At 37.5% G+C, this 17,933-nt stretch overlaps 1 protein-coding gene across 1 annotated transcript; it reads right to left on the bottom strand.

Annotated features, from left to right (window-relative positions):
- Positions 1-10,441: 10,441 nt before the first annotated feature.
- Positions 10,442-11,622, bottom strand: LOC110582850 (olfactory receptor 2A25-like). Its single transcript, XM_021692867.1, has one exon. The coding sequence runs from the start codon at positions 11,435-11,437 to the stop codon at positions 10,442-10,444; it is 996 nt and encodes a 331-aa protein (XP_021548542.1). The 5' UTR covers positions 11,438-11,622.
- Positions 11,623-17,933: the final 6,311 nt, after the last annotated feature.

Below are 17,933 nucleotides of genomic sequence, written 5' to 3'. Positions count from 1 at the left end.
TGCAGAAAAATCTAATTTTTATAGCATTGCCATTGGGGTAAAATGAATACACTGATTTAAATATGAGCCCTAATAAAAAAAAATCAAATGGCAGGGGCGCCTGGGTGGCTCAGTTGGTTAAGCGACTGCCTTCGGCTCAGGTCATGATCCTGGAGTCCCTGGATCGAGTCCCGCATCGGGCTCCCTGCTCGGCAGGGAGTCTGCTTCTCCCTCTGACCCTCCCCCATCTCGTGCTCTCTCTCTCTGTCTCATTCTCTCTCTCAAATAAATAAATAAAATCTTTAAAAAAAAATCAAATGGCAAATACAGCATATTGCAGACACTGATTTACAATTAACTTCTTACACTGACAAATCTCTGTGTTGTATACCAGGGAGAAGGGGCCAGTGGTTTTCCTATTTAATGATAGCTTATAAGTCCCTCAAGCAATATTGAGTCAATTAACTAGTTAAAATGATTATAAGACTTTCATCCAGTTTCAGTACATATCTTTAACATTCAAAGTTTAGGTAATAATGTTACAGTTAATGTCATTAAACTTTTAAATGTTATTAATGTCAGCCCAACCATTAAGAACGTCCACAGCGGCTGCTGCTGCTTTGTTAGTTCTGGTCTGCCCTTGTGTCCTTAGTTGGGACTGCTTGGGGGCCTTAGCTACTTAGTTTAATGTAGAATCCCTTGCATACAAACTCGTAAATTTATACATAAATCAAAATTATAGCTTTTCCCCCTCTTACTAATAGTACCCTGATGACATTGCCTGATTCTTTGGCTTTCAGAGCAGACTGGGACTTTCAATGGCTATCCTTCATTGTCTCTCTCCCATGCTCCCGATTATCTGCTTTTAGCTTCTAAGTCCAGCTCTCAAAAGATCCAATCGCTCTAAAATTTATTGTATGTTTCAGGCATGTTGTCTTCATAGATTAAAAGAATACATTTGTTACATTGTATATTATATAAGAATCTACCTTATAGGAGATTCGGCTAATGTATTTAAATGTCTACATAATTTTAATATATATTTAGAATTTTTATTTAGTAAAAAAACAGCATTAATAATTATGATATTATAAAATGATCACTGGAGGGCTTTAATATTTAATTTTCCTAGAACTTCTCCCACACTCCCTTATGTCTACAGGGAATTGATCACTACCTTCCCTGACTTGTTGCAGAAGTGAAACCTTTTAGGTTCCAACACCTCATGCCACCTTGGTGGACTCGGAGGCTTGTAAGCTCAATAGGCGCTACCTAGAATGCCTTTCCAGTAATTTCCTGTTAACAGATCATCACTGCTCTCCTTTTACAGAGCAAAAGTTGGGTTAATATCAATATAAAAGCCCTTTTAGACTAATAAGTAGTTGTTGACAATATGGACAAAAATAACCACATTATTGCAGTTTAGAGGAAGGGGTTAGAAATTCTATGCCTCATCCCAACATTATAAGGTCTGTCAGGATTTTCCTTGATTTTCTTGATTTTCCTTTTGTTTCCTGTAAAATTTAAAAATATTTTCATTTATTTTTTAAAAAGGGGCTTAAAATAAATGTGAAAAGCATAAAAAGCATACTGAATATGTTGCCAGGTACAAACACATGTGAATCAGAGAAATTGTTTCTGTAGTAAGGACATTTTACCATATTTTCACCAGCTAGAACTTTCCCCCCAAATCTGATATGACAATGGTGGTCACATTATCCCACTCTAGGATCTGACAAAGGGTTTCCCTAGGTTGAAGACCATCAAATAAAAGGGGCAGGAAAAAACTATTCTGGCACCTTTACCAGTTTCAAATTACAAGAAATAATTATGGAATCTTTGTCCAATAGCTATAGGACTTCTTCCTGTCACTTATTAACATCTCCCTCTTGGGCAGCAAAGTAAAGGACCCTAATGTTCCTTATTTCCCTGGCTGGAGAAGATTTCTAGGATGCAGTAGGAACACCTGGTTCTCATCGGGGGGGGGGGGGGGGGGGGGGAAGAAATGAAATATAGGTCAAGGACAAATGACATAATACCTCTGAGTTCACCATAATTTGTAATGTGAGATAAGAGGATCATATGGCTCTTATGCCCCTTTCAGTTTGAGCCAGGGACAGCTAGTGCCACCAACCTCTTCCCATGAATGAGCAAAGTGGGATTAAGAAGAGTCAGACACCTATCATCATGGGTAACAGATACTGCTCTGAGTCTCCCAATGTAATGGGGAAAAGTGGGTCTTCACAGAAGTGGCCTTTTCGCCTTCCTAAACCTGATAATTTCTGCCAGCAATCTGCCCTGCTCTCCTGTAAACTATTTTTTTTTAATTTTTATTGTTATGTTAATCACCATACATTACATCATTAGTTTTTGATGTAGTGTTCCATGATTCATTGCTTGTGTATAACACCCAGTGCTCCATGCAGAACGTGCCCTCTTTAATACCCATCACCAGGGTCTCCTGTAAACTATTAACCAATATAAAAATAATGACTCAGACAAACAGAAGTACTATTTCCTGTATTTCTCAAATTGGGCTTTGATGTACAGGAAAACATACAGAGACGGGAGCTGAGTCACATGTTCCCTGAAGCAGTTCTGGCGAATGAGGAGTTCCAGATACTCTTTCTGCCCTGACCACCAGGACAGGACCCAGGGGTGCTCAGGAAGCTTCTAGACCCGAGGGCTTTATACTCTGATCACCTAGAACCAACCTATTTCCCAGAGACATACCTATGGAAATTACAAAGTATCTTCCCACCATTTTGTGTCTTCCCTATGATGGTTGTCTATACTAAAGAGGATCTTGGTATAAAAATTTAACAGATAAGTTATACTTTATTAGGTCACCTAGTACAATCCCCAAGGATATGAATGTACTGTGTACTTGACCTTGAAATTTCCTTCCTCCGTATTCTACTTTTGGAAAGCTTCATGATGAATGTAATCCCCATGGTGCTTGTTAAGGCAGCCTCAAAGGATTATATTTTCTTTAGGGAACGAATAATCTCTGCCTGCTGAAAAGTGTTAATGTGAAATAATTATCAGGAATTTCTATTGCAAATATTAATTTTTATTGGGGAAACTCATGGAGATTGAATCCCATCTTTCCTATCTTCTTTGATTTTAAGCTACTGCCCAAGTATTTGTCCCATTTCTAAAACATTTCTGCCCCAAATATACATTCTACATTAGCGAGGCCATTGCACCCTCCCTAAGCATTTAGATGTAAATTAAAATAAGTGGCTTTGCTAGCACTCACACATCTAGAAGGAAACACACAGCCATAATGACTCAGATTCCTTTCAATTCATGAGTATTCACATCAGTTTGGTCCTCGATGCCACCAGAACTCACCCTGTTTCCCTAGTCTCCTCTCTAAGAGGATTCCCCCCCCCCCATATTTTCTCTCTCTAAACCTCCCAGGAGCCCTCCCACCCACAGTCCCTGAGAACGCAGAAGCTATCGGATGATAATTCACAATCTTAACTAAAACATTGACCAGGATCCTGGATCTGCGTTCATTCCCAACTCCTCTGCTGTCACTGTGAAGTTACTGGCTTCAACCCTCAGGAAGGACAGCCTGCCACTTAGGTTGTGAATCCCACCCCTCCTGCCTACTCAAGAACTTCTCCCCAGCAATTTGTCTCAAATGTCTTTGCTCCTATTCCCTTGAACACATCCAGTCAGCACGTGAAACTCTTTTTCTCAAGGACACTAATTATCTTGATTTTGCTAAACCCAATGACCAGTAGTTCTCTGTCCTTATCTGACTTGACCTGCCAGCACCATTCAAGCCAGCCAACAGTGCTCTCTCTTTGAAACACTCCTTTCCGTCGACTCTCATGATGTTCTGCTCCCCCTGTGGCCCTTCTACCTTCCTGGTGGCTCCTTCTCTGTCTCCTGGTGGGTTTCTCCTCATTTCCCCAACCTCTGAACACTGACATTTTTCAAGGTTTATTCTTTGTATCTGTTTTCCGTCCACTTTCTATGGGGCCTCATCAGCCCCAAGGATTTCACTGCAATTTACATGCTGATAACACTTAAATTAGTGTGTCCCGCCAGGCCTCTTCCCAAATGCAGTGTTCCAGACTGAATGTTAGCCTAGTGCACATCAGTGTGGACCAGCAGTGCCCACTGACCTCTTATCTCAAGAGAGGAAATCCACCATCTTTAAAGAGACTTACAAGATTCCAATTATAAGCTTCCCTCTCATGTCTTCCCTCTGTTGTTGAGAGAGTACCTGCTTTATGTAGAGGCTGATCCATAGTATACATTTAGAAATGCACTTCCATACCCCTGTGCCCTCTGTTCTCTCTTCCCTTCTTCTGGCTGTCTTTGGTGATTGCTATCAGTTTATATATGTTTTTGTATTGCTAATTAAACATTGAAAATGTACATTGTATGCTCAGATGTTGATAAAATTTAGTCTTAATTCCACAATTTGGATGAGAGTGTAAGAGTACAGGACCTAAGGTCTACCTGGGCTCTAAGCCCAACATCAACGTTTATTTTTTTTTAAGATTTATTTATTTATTCTAGAGAGAGAGAGTGAGCAAGTGGGGGGAGGGGCAGAGGGAGCAGGAGAGAAGCAGACTCCCCACTGAGCATGGAGCCCAAGGCAGGCCTCAGTGGAGGGCTTGACACGTGGGCTCCACACGGGGCTCCAGGCTGGGCTCAATCCCAGGACCCTGAGATCATGACCTAGCCGAAATCAAGAGCTCACTGCTTAACCCACTGAGCCATCCAGGTGCCCCCAAACCCAACATCAACATTTGTATACTAACTGCTATTTGTTTTCCATATATCTTATGATGTTTTGTTCCTCTGTTCATTCCTTCATTACTGGCCCCTTTTTGTTAAATATTTTATAGTGCACTATTTAATTCTCTTGTTGTTTCTTTATACACACACACACACACACACAAATATATATTTTCGAGTTATTTTCTTAGGGGCTACCCCTGGGGATTATGATTAGCATTTTAATTTATAATAATATGGTTTAGGTTAATATCAACTTAATTTCAATAGATTACCAATTATTTGCTCTTTTATTGCTTCAACCATATTCTCTCCCTCCAGAGGCTGCAGAGATGTTGGTTTCCACGATGACTGTGGGGCTATTGGTTTTTGAGGATATCACAAAGCTGGGGAGTTGGTGATGGAAACACAGCAAGTTGAACCACCCCAAAGCTCATGGTTCATAACAAGGTCAGCAGTTTTTCTTGCATGCACACTCCCCAGATTGTGCCTTTTTCCCCCCTGAGTTCTGAAAGAGTTGATTTCTACAAATTTGTCAGTGTACTTTTTTCTTTACGGAGCAGAGGATTTTCGGAGATCATTACTACATTATTTCTATTGACCACTGCCTACATTTTTTTGAAGAAAAAGCATATTTCCTGTCTTCACAGATAGCATACAGCTGCTCTTCACATCATATAAGCTTAGATAAATGTAAAGAAACTTTTCTAGCCTTTCATATCTCTAACTCTTGTCTGTTTAGAAGCCTTATAACTAGGTTTCTGATGATTTCTCCAAACTTTATTGCACTTGGTGTTTAAAACATGAAGTTAGGGAAGAGTTAGCATGGATGAGATTCCTTTTTTGCTCTTTTGAATTCAATCTGCTAATCATCAACCTGGTGTAGTGACTGAAGAATATATATATATCATATACATCCATACTGTCCATAATGGTGTTTATTTTCATGCAGGGTCAATTAATTTTTAAGGTAAATTTTGCTTATACGATTCTTTCAGAGGGTCTCAGAGAAATGCAATGCTTGGCAAATTTATAGATGATCTTGATGTGATCATTGTGCTTTCATAAAGTGAACGTTAACCTGAAGATATCTAAGATAAGAGTTTTGTGTAATGATACTAGAGATGCTATTTTTTTTCCAAAAGACCTCAATAAAAGACTTTCACAATTAAGAAAAAAAGTTTTTTTTGTTCCTAAACTTGAAATAAACTCTTTGTCTTGGTGAAGAATTTTCCAGTAGCTGCTTAAATGGTATCTTTGGTAACTGACTTGCACCTAACAATGCTTGGCTCTCTGCTAATTAATATTCATTTGATTCTCTATTTCACCTCTCTATTAGTTTGCTAGGGCTGCCATAACAAATTACCACAGTCTGGGATGCATAAACAATAGAAGTTTATTTTCTCACAGTCCTGTGGGTTAGTATACTGAGATTTCAGTGTGGACCGGGTTGGTTCCTTCCAAGGTCCCTCTTCTTGGCTTGTAGATGGCTATCTTCTTGTGTCTTCACATGTTTATATCTGTGTCCTAATCTCTTCTTATAAGGAGACCAGCTATATTGTTTAGAGCTACTCTAAATACCTCATGTTGATATAATTACCTCTATAAAACCCCATCTCCAAAAAGTCCCTCTTTGAGGTATTACAGCACCATGATTTCAACATATAAATTTTGAGTGAACACAATTCAGTCCAACCCAGCTAATTACTTGCTTGTCAGACAATGAAACCTTGTCACATGGTATCTATGATTAACAACCACAAGTCAGCTTCCTTAACATTTGCTTCTCAGGTACATGATTTGAGATTTCAGAATAATCATATCTTTTGGAATATGTTCAGGATTATATTGCCTCAGTTCTTACCTACCTATTAAGAGAGACTTCAGTATAAAAACAAAACTGGAGCAGTTTGCCATTTGGATGAATTACATATAAATGCCCTTTCTAAGCCCTCTTCAAACTGGCAACATTACTTTCATGCTGCTTTAATCATTAATAAGATCAATTTTTCACAAAATTTTTATTTGATGATATTTAATGCTTTTTGAGCAAGGCAAAGTTGCTAAGATAATTAGAAGTGAGTTTAGGCTTCACATGAGGGTGTTTAGGAAGTATACCAATAGTACAGGGCTGTGCTCCTTGAGAAAAAGATATATAAAGTGAGCTCACATTCACAGAGGCTTTCTTCCGGAAGACATTCCCAAACAGTGGTCATAAAAACAGAGTCCAGGGCACCTGGGTGGCTCAGATGGTTAAGCGTCTGCCTTCGGCTCAGGTCATGATCCCAGGGTCCTGGGATCGAGTACCGCACCGGGCTTCCCGCTCCTTGGGAGCCTGCTTCTCCCTCTGTTTCTCTCTGTCTCTCATGAATAAATAAATAAATAAAATCTTAAAAAAAAAAAAAAAAACAGAGTCCAAGCAGAAAGTTGCAGTCTTGCTGGGTGCAAGCAACAGAAATTGGAGTTACAGAAAAATAAAAGAACTGGGAATTGAGTTGGCATGGGGATGTGGAAGAGGAAGGAACTGTATGAGGGGAGTGGGGAGTTTTCTTAGGCATTTCTTAGTCCTAAGTACATGGATGCTGAAACCTAAAGGAGACCAATGGCTCAGGTGCCAAAAGATGAGGAGAGCTGAGAGGAATTGAAAGGAACTGAACAGAAACTTCAGAAGTTGCAAAATGTTCCAGGGGATTTGCAGTTACAGTCTAGCCAGGATGGAGATCTCTTCATAAAGACCTTGGTGTAGGCACAGAAATGATGCCTGAGCAGTAGGGGTAACGCTGAAATTGGTTAGTTTTGACTAACCTAAAATGGAACCCCAAGAGAAACAAGGTGATCCTCAACAAATTTCACTGCTTTTTCAGGGAAAAACAAAAAACATATCAATAATCTTTATAGGAGTCTGACAAAATTTACAGCTTCTAAAATGCATCATTTAACACGTGAAAAAGCAAGGAGAAGTTATAACTAATCAAGAAGTAAAAGAGTCAACAGTAGAGGTTCCAGATATAACAGATACTAAAGTTACAAATAAAAACTCAAATAACTATAATCTGTCAAAGAAAAGGGAAATGAAGATATAAAGAATAAAAAATGTAATATTTCAGTGAAGTATCAGAATCTACAAAAAGAATCAAATATTCATTCTGAAACAGTAATATATAATAAATTGAAAAAACACTGGATGAATTTAACAGATGATTGTCCCCGGCAGAGAGCAGGACCAATGTCTCATATTAAGATTAACAGAAAACTATCAAATAAAAACATAAAAAGAAAAATAATGGAAAAATGAAGTTGAGTCTGAAAGATATAAAGGAGTGTGGTAAAAAAAATTCTAACATATACTCAAGAGGAAAGAAAAACATAATGGGGAAAAAAGCAAATTTTGGAGAAATTATTTTTGAGCATTTCCCAATCATGGTGAAAGTGTGCTCCCATGAATGCATAAATCTCAGCAAGTCATAAGCAGGATAAACTGATATAAAAGATAACCGGAAATTCTATAGTAACATTTTTGAAAACCAAAGATAAAGTAAATATTCTTAATATTTAGAGAAAAAAAAATTATACCCATTATGATCCAGGAGCATTCCTGCAGCTAGAAAAAAAGGTATTTCTTTAGGATTTCTTGCAGTGTAGACCTATTGGCAATAAAGACTCAAATTCATTTGTTTGCTTGTTGGTTTTATTTTTGTTTTTGTCTGGGAACGTGTTTATTTCATCTGAGTTTTGGAAGGGTATTCTTCTGCATATAAAATTTTTGATTGACACCTGTTTTTAAACGCTTTAAAGATATTCTCCCACTGTCCTATGACTTTTGTAGATTCAACTGCGAAGTTAACTTCTCAGTTAGCTGCTTATTACTGTATTCCCGATGGTAATGGAGGAAGGGTCCAGTTTCATGAAGGCATCTTTATTCTGATTTCCTGCCTTACATAAGGGAAGGCTATATCTCTCATGGGCTTGCAGTCATTGCAACCTGGAATCCTGGGGATTGAAAGTGACCTGAAAGCCAGATGCTGGCTTACAGTCTCACCACTCAGTTGGTGATTGTGCCTCATCTTTGTTCTTTGAGAATTTTATTTATGCTTTTGCAAGCCCAGGTGTGCACTTAAAAATTATGGTTTTTAAAATATTTTATCCAGTATTTTTAGGTGCTTTATCATAACATGATTTTCAAGATAGGTACTCTGCTATATTGCTTATTGTTTCTATTTTAGAAATCCTAAAACCAGTCTATGTAGAAAGGAAGCCAAATAATTGCTATTTCTCTTTGCAAGTAAGTTACTCAGTGCAAACAGAGCTACACTGTCATTACCCAAGGTCACTTTCAGCACCTACTTATAAAACCTTGTTTCTCAACTAAGCATTATTCTTCACTCTTCCACATTTCCCATTCCAGTTTCCCGCTTAAGTGTTGTTCGATGGTACCTTCATCATCTCCCATTTCCAATGTCATTTCTTCATCTATTTGCAAATTACTTGATGCATAACTCGATTCGTGTTTTCTTATATTTTCCAATTATTCCAGTCCATAATTTTTTTGTCTCTACATGATCAGATTATTTATAAACCTGCATTTAACTGTTTCATAGACTTTCTATTTTTAAAATTGTGCCTTTCAAAAAACTTTGTATTTCTTCATTATATAAACAATACAGATTCCTCAGTTGGATTTGAAAATTCAGATAAGCAAATAGAAGAAAAATCCTTTCTTTATTATCGTGAGTTTTCCCTCAAAAATTGGATATTATTGGGGCGTCTGGGTGGGTCAGCTAGTTAAGCTTCTGCCTTTGGCTCAGGTCATGATCCCAGGGTCCTAGGGTCGAGCCCTGCATTGGGCTCCTTGTTCAGCGGAAAATTGGCTTCTCCTTCTCCCTCTGCCCCTCCCCCTGCTCATACTCTCTCTCTCTTAAATAAATAAAATCTTTTTTAAAAATTGGGTTATGCTTATGGCATTAGTAATCTTCCTTTTTTCATGTAATTTGAATTATAAATATATTACGAGTCAACAAATATACAATAAAACCTGACCCTGATTTTTAAGAAGATATTCTTTAGTATGCATGTTCCATTTAAATATATATTTTACCTATATTCTAATATTGGAAATCTTGGATGTTTTCAATCACAGTTAGAGGGTTATTAGATATGATGAGAATAAATCTGAAAGCACATGAGTATTTCTCTACATTTCCCATTAGTTTCTCTGGCTGGAGACAGATACTTATGGGGAGTGGGAGAGGGAGAGAGAGAATCCCAATGTAGACCTATTTTTGAAGGAGATGACAGCTGCTGAATTTCAAATATTGAAATTATTATGTTATCAATCTCTCCCAATTGCTGTATCTTAAACATTCTGCCAATTCCTTGCTTTATTTTACAAAATGTTGTCTACTAGTCCTGATTACAGAAAAATATACAAACTTATTTCCTTTTATTCAGAATATTTCACATAATTATATTAAAAGTGTTTCCACTGTGCAGCTAGTGGGGTTATTTTCATTTTATTGTGCAGCATTGACTTTCAATGTCAGAGGGAGGAAAATAGAATGATCTTTCTTGGGAGAGAGTGCTAGGAAAATCTGAAGATGAAAAGGATGCCCTAGAGGATATTTATGAATCCTGGTAAATATTGGATGAGATGATTTCTCAGGTCCCTTTAAACTCAGTTATTTTATCATTCTACAGGTTTTCATGACATTCTCTCTTTTTCAAGCATCCTCTTCAGAGCAGCTTTGACTTCTTTATTCCTCAGACTATAGATCAGGGGGTTGAGCATGGGATTGAAAAGGCTGTGAAACAGGAGGAGATATTTCTTCTGCTCCTTGGGGTTCCCATATCTGGGCCCAACATACATTATAATGGCTGTGCCATAAAAGAGTCCAACCACACAGAGATGGGATGAACAGGTGGAGAAGGCTTTTCTTTGACCTTCCCCAGACTGGATTCTAAGGATGGCACAGAGGATGCACATATATGAGATTACAATTGAGGAGAGGGGTCCCACTAGCACAGAAATTGCTCCAGCCAATACCACAATCTCATTGATGTGTGTATCTACACAGGCAAGCTTGAGGACAGCTATAATTTCACAGAAAAAGTGGTTAACTTTCTGGGGTCCACAGAAGGGCAATGGTATGAGTAACACTAGATGTACTAGGGCCAGGAAGACTCCTAAAATCCAGGAAGTCAATGCCAGGGTGATGCAGACCCTCCAGCTCATGATGGCAGAATATCGGAGGGGGTGGCAGATGGCCACAAACCGATCATAGGACATCACCACCAGAACAAGACATTCAGTATGAGCAAAAGTCAAGAAAAGAAAGGTCTGTGTCAAGCAGCCAGCAAAGGAGATGGGCTTGTCTGGCTTCAGGAGGTTCACCAGCATCTGGGGCACGGTGTTGCAGGCATAGGCTATGTCGACGACGGCCAGGTGGGAGAGGAAGAAGTACATGGGGGTGTGCAGTCGGGAGTCCAGCCAGATGAGCTCCAGGATGATGCTGTTCCCCAGCAGGGTGAAGACAAAGAAGAGGGAGAAGAGCCCAAAGAGAAGCATCTGAATCCCTGGGCTGAGGGGAAATCCCAGTAGGATGAACTCTGTGACAGAGGTCTGATTTCCCCCCATTTGCCTGTGAAAGAGATAATGGAGCTCACCAAGTCTGAATGCCTGAGGGAAGTGTTTAAACATGATAGGTCTGTGTGTGTCATTTATTTCCTAAGAAAACATCTTCAATGAGATTTTTGTCCCATTTGTCACTTACTAAGTGGAAACTATGCATTCCAAATGACACAGAAGGAAAATTTTTTCACTGCAATAAGCTAAATCCTAGCATGCTATTACAGTCTTCAGTAAGTCTTGTGTTTATTGACCAACTTTCACCACAGTTCAAAATGTTAATAATACTTAAATTGCCTTCATAGGCCTGGGCACTTCCTTCAGTTTGTAATGATTCTATCAAAGGTTTGCCCATGTGTGTTCCTGGATGGCGATATACATATATCCATATGTGCGAATGTGTGCTGCTATCTCAAGGATCTATAAAATGAGGATGGGAAGAAGGGTAAGGTGCATGTCAGTGATTCTTCCCTCAGGTTTTCTCATGAATTTGTTCCTTCAATATATTAATTATTTGTAAGCCTTGTGATCTTTACTGAGAGCATAATCTTGAATGAAATAAGAGAATGGCAGGCTTTTTGTCACAAATTTGGCTAGATTTCAAATGGAGACCTTTGTCTTTCGACTTCCGCACCTACAGATGTTCTCTTTTGATTGTGCTATCTCATCATCAGGATATTACACCTGTCACCCCTCTTATACTCTGTTATATTTAAATTCTGTATCTATCTTCCTGCCTACCTACCTATCTAGTTTTTCCCAAATATTTTGCCATCTCCCACAGTAAGAAATACTACTAGGTACATACATGCATTAGTATATATATCCTTGAGTCCTTATTATGTGCAGTGTATTTTCTATATTATTGTATTCTATTTTTTTTTAAGATTTTATTTATTTATTTGAGAGAGAGAGAATGAGAGAGAGCACATGAGAGGGGGGAGGGTCAGAGGGAGAAGCAGACTCCCTGCCGAGCAGGGAGCCCGATGTGGGACTCGATCCCGGGACTCCAGGATCTTGACCTGAGCCGAAGGCAGTCGCTTAACCAACTGAGCCACCCAGGTGCCCTATTGTATTCTATTTAATTAGTAAAAATGTTGTTGAATGATTTCAGGGTGGGTCATAGCCTGGGACTTAACAAGTACTGATCCCTATCCAAGTCTAGAGCAAGAGCCCTAACTAGGGACTCACATTCATAAAATCATTAGCATATTTTATAGCTTAACTCTATGTAAAAAAATTATTTATCATGAATCTTCAGGTTTTTGTGGCTTATCAAATTTTAAAAGAATCTTTCTGTAACAGAGTGGGTACTCTGAAGTTTGAATCATTGTAGCTTTTAAGCCATTGCTTCTGTTTTGCCTGAGTCTGTATCTTTCTTTAGTCCAGAGTCCATCTGAATTTCACTAAAATAAGAATCCTAGAAGAATTCATAATTGAGTTCCTATCAGTTTCCCATTCAACTTTTCTGTTAAGTTAGTATTTGAAAGATTTCATAAACAAAAGCAACTAATCTTTTGCCCTGTTTCAAAGGCAGAATCAGAATTCATAGTAGAAATTATTGAAGGATGATTTTATCTTAGTTCAAAAAATAGCTGTAACAATTGGAATCACCTCCTTGAAAACTGGTTGTTTTATTGGAGTTGAACTTTAGGTCAGTGAATGTTTTAAATCAGAAATTGACTAACCATCTATTTAAGACAGGATTCCTGTGTTGAACCAGAAGAATGCCAAGGTCCCTTCCAACTATAGGATTCACTGGCCCTAACTGTTTAGAAAAGTGTTAGTCATATTCAGTTCAACTTTCTTGCAATATCTGGAGCCAATGAAGATCACAATGCTATTTCTAAAATTTCATATGATGAAGGCACACAATAAACCAAAGTGGAAGGACCAGTGAGTACCTCATCTTCCTCCTACCTGCAAATAGCTAAAAGACAAAATACAAAATCCACAGATATTTACTAAACATACTCTATGTCCTGCTTCATGTCTCAGCTGAGGGTATATAAGACAGTTCATATCTGCTGGTGTATATAACCTGGTTGGAATGACAGCACTGTTAAAAGGATTCACAAAGATGATAATTCTTATATTTAAATAAATCACCACAAGAAATTTCATATTTTAAAAATAAAACTTTCAGGACACCCCTCTTCTGTAACAAATTCCTTTTTTGGTCAATCAAACCCATTATTTCATGAAAATACCATGAGGCAATAGAAAGGTTTGTAAGCAAACCTCTTCAAACAGCTATGTTATAATTTAAACAAGAAATTCAACACTAAATTCAGGAGAGTAAATAGTACATATTAGGTGTATCTAAAAGGGAAGATAACTTTTAAATCATCCTGTTAGCTAAATTTGGCATTGACAGACACTAACAATTAATTTTGTATTGTGATTGTTCATTACAGCCTGTCTGATGTTGTACAGTGAACAAAGACTAGATAATACACTTATCTCAGATTTACAGCTAAAAATGAGGAGACCAGCTGGATAGAAGTTGGGTGAAGTGCAAGTATACCAATAAAGTAAACGGCATCTGTACGTTAGTGTTGAAATTACTTTCTTCCAATGATCTCTTGGAAGAAAAACTTTCTCAACAGAGGCAATGGGATTTCTTTCAGAAGAGAGCATTTTATTCTCTGCTCAGCTCACCCACCTCTCAAGATGCTTCTGAGTGTTTGGTGTCGGGGGAGAGATGAAGACCCATCCTGCACACCGTCATCTGCTTCTGGGGAAGAGGGGCTCTCACTGTACTTAGCTCTGGTTTTCTTAGAGGGACATTCATGACAAAATGCTGCTGATGATGATTTCTTCACTCACTATGGAGTCCATGATCCTAAATGTAAGAAGCATTAGAATGTCTTCCAGGCTCCTTTATATAGCACAATTAACAGAACCTTGGATTTATTTCGGTTTCAAAAACTCCAACACCCCCCCCCACCTACTAGCCCCCCAAATAGATTACGTGGTATTTAGGGCAGATGAAACTCATATATTTTTCCCATGCTCTCTGGTGTTGGCTAAGTTTTATACCACACCTGACCCAACTGACCATGCATCCTATTTTTTTCATCAAGTCACCACAAGGAATGCAATTTATAAAGTAAGACCAGGTAGCAGGACCTATAGAAGCTATGGGGAACATGGTAAAGAGTCAGGAAATAGGATAAGGTATCCCAATGGGACTTGTTAAATCCTGTTTTGTAGAATTTAACTGGAGTGCAGAAAGGCAAGGAAAATTCTCAGCAGGAAACAATCTCTATTTTTTAGTTTCTGGAGATTGTGAGCTCAAGGAGGTGGAAAGACCAAGGCTCCCCTAGGTCTGTCGCTACTATATTTTCTCTTCTTCCTAAAATGGCAGAATACAACGGAATCCATTTGATGGTGGCTTTGTGACTTAAATTTCTTTTGTTCTTTTATCTAAATCTATTCTTATACTCAAATATAAAAGAAGTAGAATTTCCTAAGTTAAAGTTATTTTAGTGTACATGCCAACCAAGAAAATTATGGACAGACCAATTGTTTTTTTACCCTGAGAGCACTGACCTGCAGTAGATCTGAAATGGGCTTTTCTCCATCACACCTGTTCAGGGAGAGGCTTATTGGTGACTGACGTCCAGATTTGTACCCTGACATGTCAGAAAGATGCTACCCTCTCATAATGATAATGTCCAAGGGCCTCTGGTGCCTACAGAGAAACAGTCACCATTACCTGTATGTCGTTCATGGTCCAATTTATTAAACATATAAACCTACCATATTTCCTCCTCTTCTAATTCTACTAGCATATAAGGCTCCTATTTTTTCTCAAAAAAATTTTTTGCCTAATATTCTATTTTATCTGAAAAATATCTTTTGTTTGATATTGAAAATGCTGTGCTCACTTTACTAATTATTTAAGATTTTTGTATTTATTTCACCTTTTGAGATTTATTCAATAAATTACTTTTTTTCTACTATCCTTTTCTAGTTTTGTCATCAATGTTGTATTAGCCTTGTAAAATGAACTGGATAGTTGTCCCTCTTTTTCTGTTCCCAAAAAGGTTTTACATAATAAGAAAATTAGCCATTTCTTGAAGATTGGTAAAATTTGCCTTTAAAACTATTTGACTTAGGGGCACCTGGGTGGCTCAGTCGGTTAAGCGGCTGCCTTCAGCTCAGGTCATGATCCCAGGGTCCTGGGATCGAGCCGCGCATCGGGCTCCCTGCTCAGCGGGAAGCCCGCTTCTCCCTCTCCCACTCCCCCTTGCTTGTGTTCCCTCTCTCACTGTGTATCTCTCTGTCAAATAAATAAATAAAATCATTAAAAAAAAAAAACTATTTGACTTAGTGTTCACTGATTGTAGGATAATTTTGGTCATTGATTCAATTTTTTTGAATATTTATTGTTCAGATTTTCTATTTCTACATAAGGAAGTTTTGGTAATATTTCTAATTTTAAAATTTATTGAAATAAATTTTGTTCACAGAATTCTGTTTTTAAATCTCTACTTTTTTGGTTATATAATGTATTATTCCTAACATTGTATATGTAGATCTTTTCTCTCTTTTTTCTCACAGCCTTATGTATTTATTGGTATTTGTAAAAAGAACTAGGTTTATATTTTAATGATCTTCAAAATTATTTATTTTCATCATTAAAGTTTGCTCTTTAAACTATATCTTATGTTTATTTTAATTCTCTTTTTTAAAAGATTTATTTATTTGAGAGAGAGTGAGAGAGAGAGAGCATGAGATGGGGGAGGGTTCGAGGGAGAAGCAGACTCCTCACTGAGCAGGGAGCCTGATGCGGGGCTCAATCCTGGGACTCTAGGATCATGACCTGAGCCGAAGGCAGATGCTTAACCGATTAAGCCAGCCAGGTGCCCCTGTTTATTTTAATTCTTGATCATCTTCCTGAGTTGATTATTGAACTTACTTTTTGTGTCTTTTTTTTAATAAATGTAACCTGAGATATAAATTTGCTTTTTTTTTTTTTTTTTTTTTTACCATTTTAGCTATGTATCTCAAGTGTGGCAATTAGAACTTTCATCATTAACTTCATTTCTAAAACACAAATGATGTTGAAGTACATTTTTAGGTTTCCAAATATTTGAATTACCTTTTATTATTAATTTTAAATGTATTATCACTGTGGTAAAATAATGAATCCTTGTGATATTTTTCTTTGAAAATTGGAGAGGTTTTGTTGCTTTGTATATATTCAAATTTTGCAATTTTTATATAATTTGCATGTAATATATATTCTCTATTTCTTTTTTTTAAGATTTTGTTTGTTTTGAGAGAGAGAGCAAGTATGAATGGGGGGAGGGGCACAGGCAGAGGGAAAGAGAATCTCAAGCCAACTCCATGCTGAGCCCGGAGTCCAACGCAGGGCTCGATTTCACAACACTGAGATCATGACTTGAGCCAAAATTAGGTGTCAGATGCTTAACTGACTGAGCCATCCAGGTGCCCCTCTCGATTTCTTGGGTGTAGGATTCTTTATGTATTAGATCAAGCTTGTTAATTCTGTTTTTCAGAACCTATTTCTAATTTTTTTCAGTATTATCACTTTGTTTCTGAGAACATTTTGTTAAATGCCCCACTACCAAGTTGGATTTAACAACTTTTCATGATAATTCTCTGGGTTTTCTTCCCCTAATTCTATACTGTAGCTATGTTGTCACATACATACATATTTATGATTGTTACATCTTCTTAATAGCCTATTACCTGAATTTGTATATAGTAACTCTCTCTATACTAATTAATGTTTTCTGCCTTATATAAACATAAATGTAAATATCTGCCTAGTATTTACATTGTTGCTTCAATTTATCACATATTTGCACAGGATATGTTCTTCAATACACTTATTTCTAGGTTTTCTTTGTGACTGTGTTTTAGTTGCTCTTGCAAACAATATACAGCTATATTTTATGGGTTTGAAAATATCAGTGTGAAAATAGGAGGATGTAATTCTATTTTCATTCAATGTAAATATTGAGATAACTAGACTACCATTTCTGTTTTCTGTTTAACACTCTTCTTCTTGACCTTTATGTTTCTTTCTTCTGTTCCCTTTATAAAGAGATACTATACCATTGTCTGACCTGGTGCCCCCCCCCCTTTTTTTTACTTGATTGTTCTGTCTTCCCTTAGTGAACAAAATTCCTAAATGTCTTGGGCATTTTCACTCATGGGTATAGGTAACACACACCACACCTATAATTACTGGATCACCTTGAAACACATCAGGTAATTTTAGAAATATTACAGAGTAATTTTCTGTTCTTTAACTCTCATACCTGCCCAGATATTTTATGTAATAACTTGTATAGCTGTCCCAAATTTCAGAGTGCTTTTCAAACCTCTCTTTGAATCAGATGGGAATCCCACAGGAAAAGAGAAGTCATACAGATTTTTCAATAGAGATTTTAATGTAACAAAATGGTTAAAGTGACGTTGCAGAATTTCAACAGTAAAAATGGAGCTCTGTGATACACAGATAGGAGTTGAGTGAAGCAGCCACCATCCCTAAGACTAAGACCTAGAGCAGAGTTTGGCGTAGTTACAA

This window comes from Neomonachus schauinslandi, chromosome 12 (assembly GCF_002201575.2).
Source record: "Neomonachus schauinslandi chromosome 12, ASM220157v2, whole genome shotgun sequence".
In the NCBI taxonomy this organism is placed as follows: domain Eukaryota; kingdom Metazoa; phylum Chordata; class Mammalia; order Carnivora; family Phocidae; genus Neomonachus; species Neomonachus schauinslandi.
This window is presented reverse-complemented; position numbering and strand designations above follow the sequence as displayed.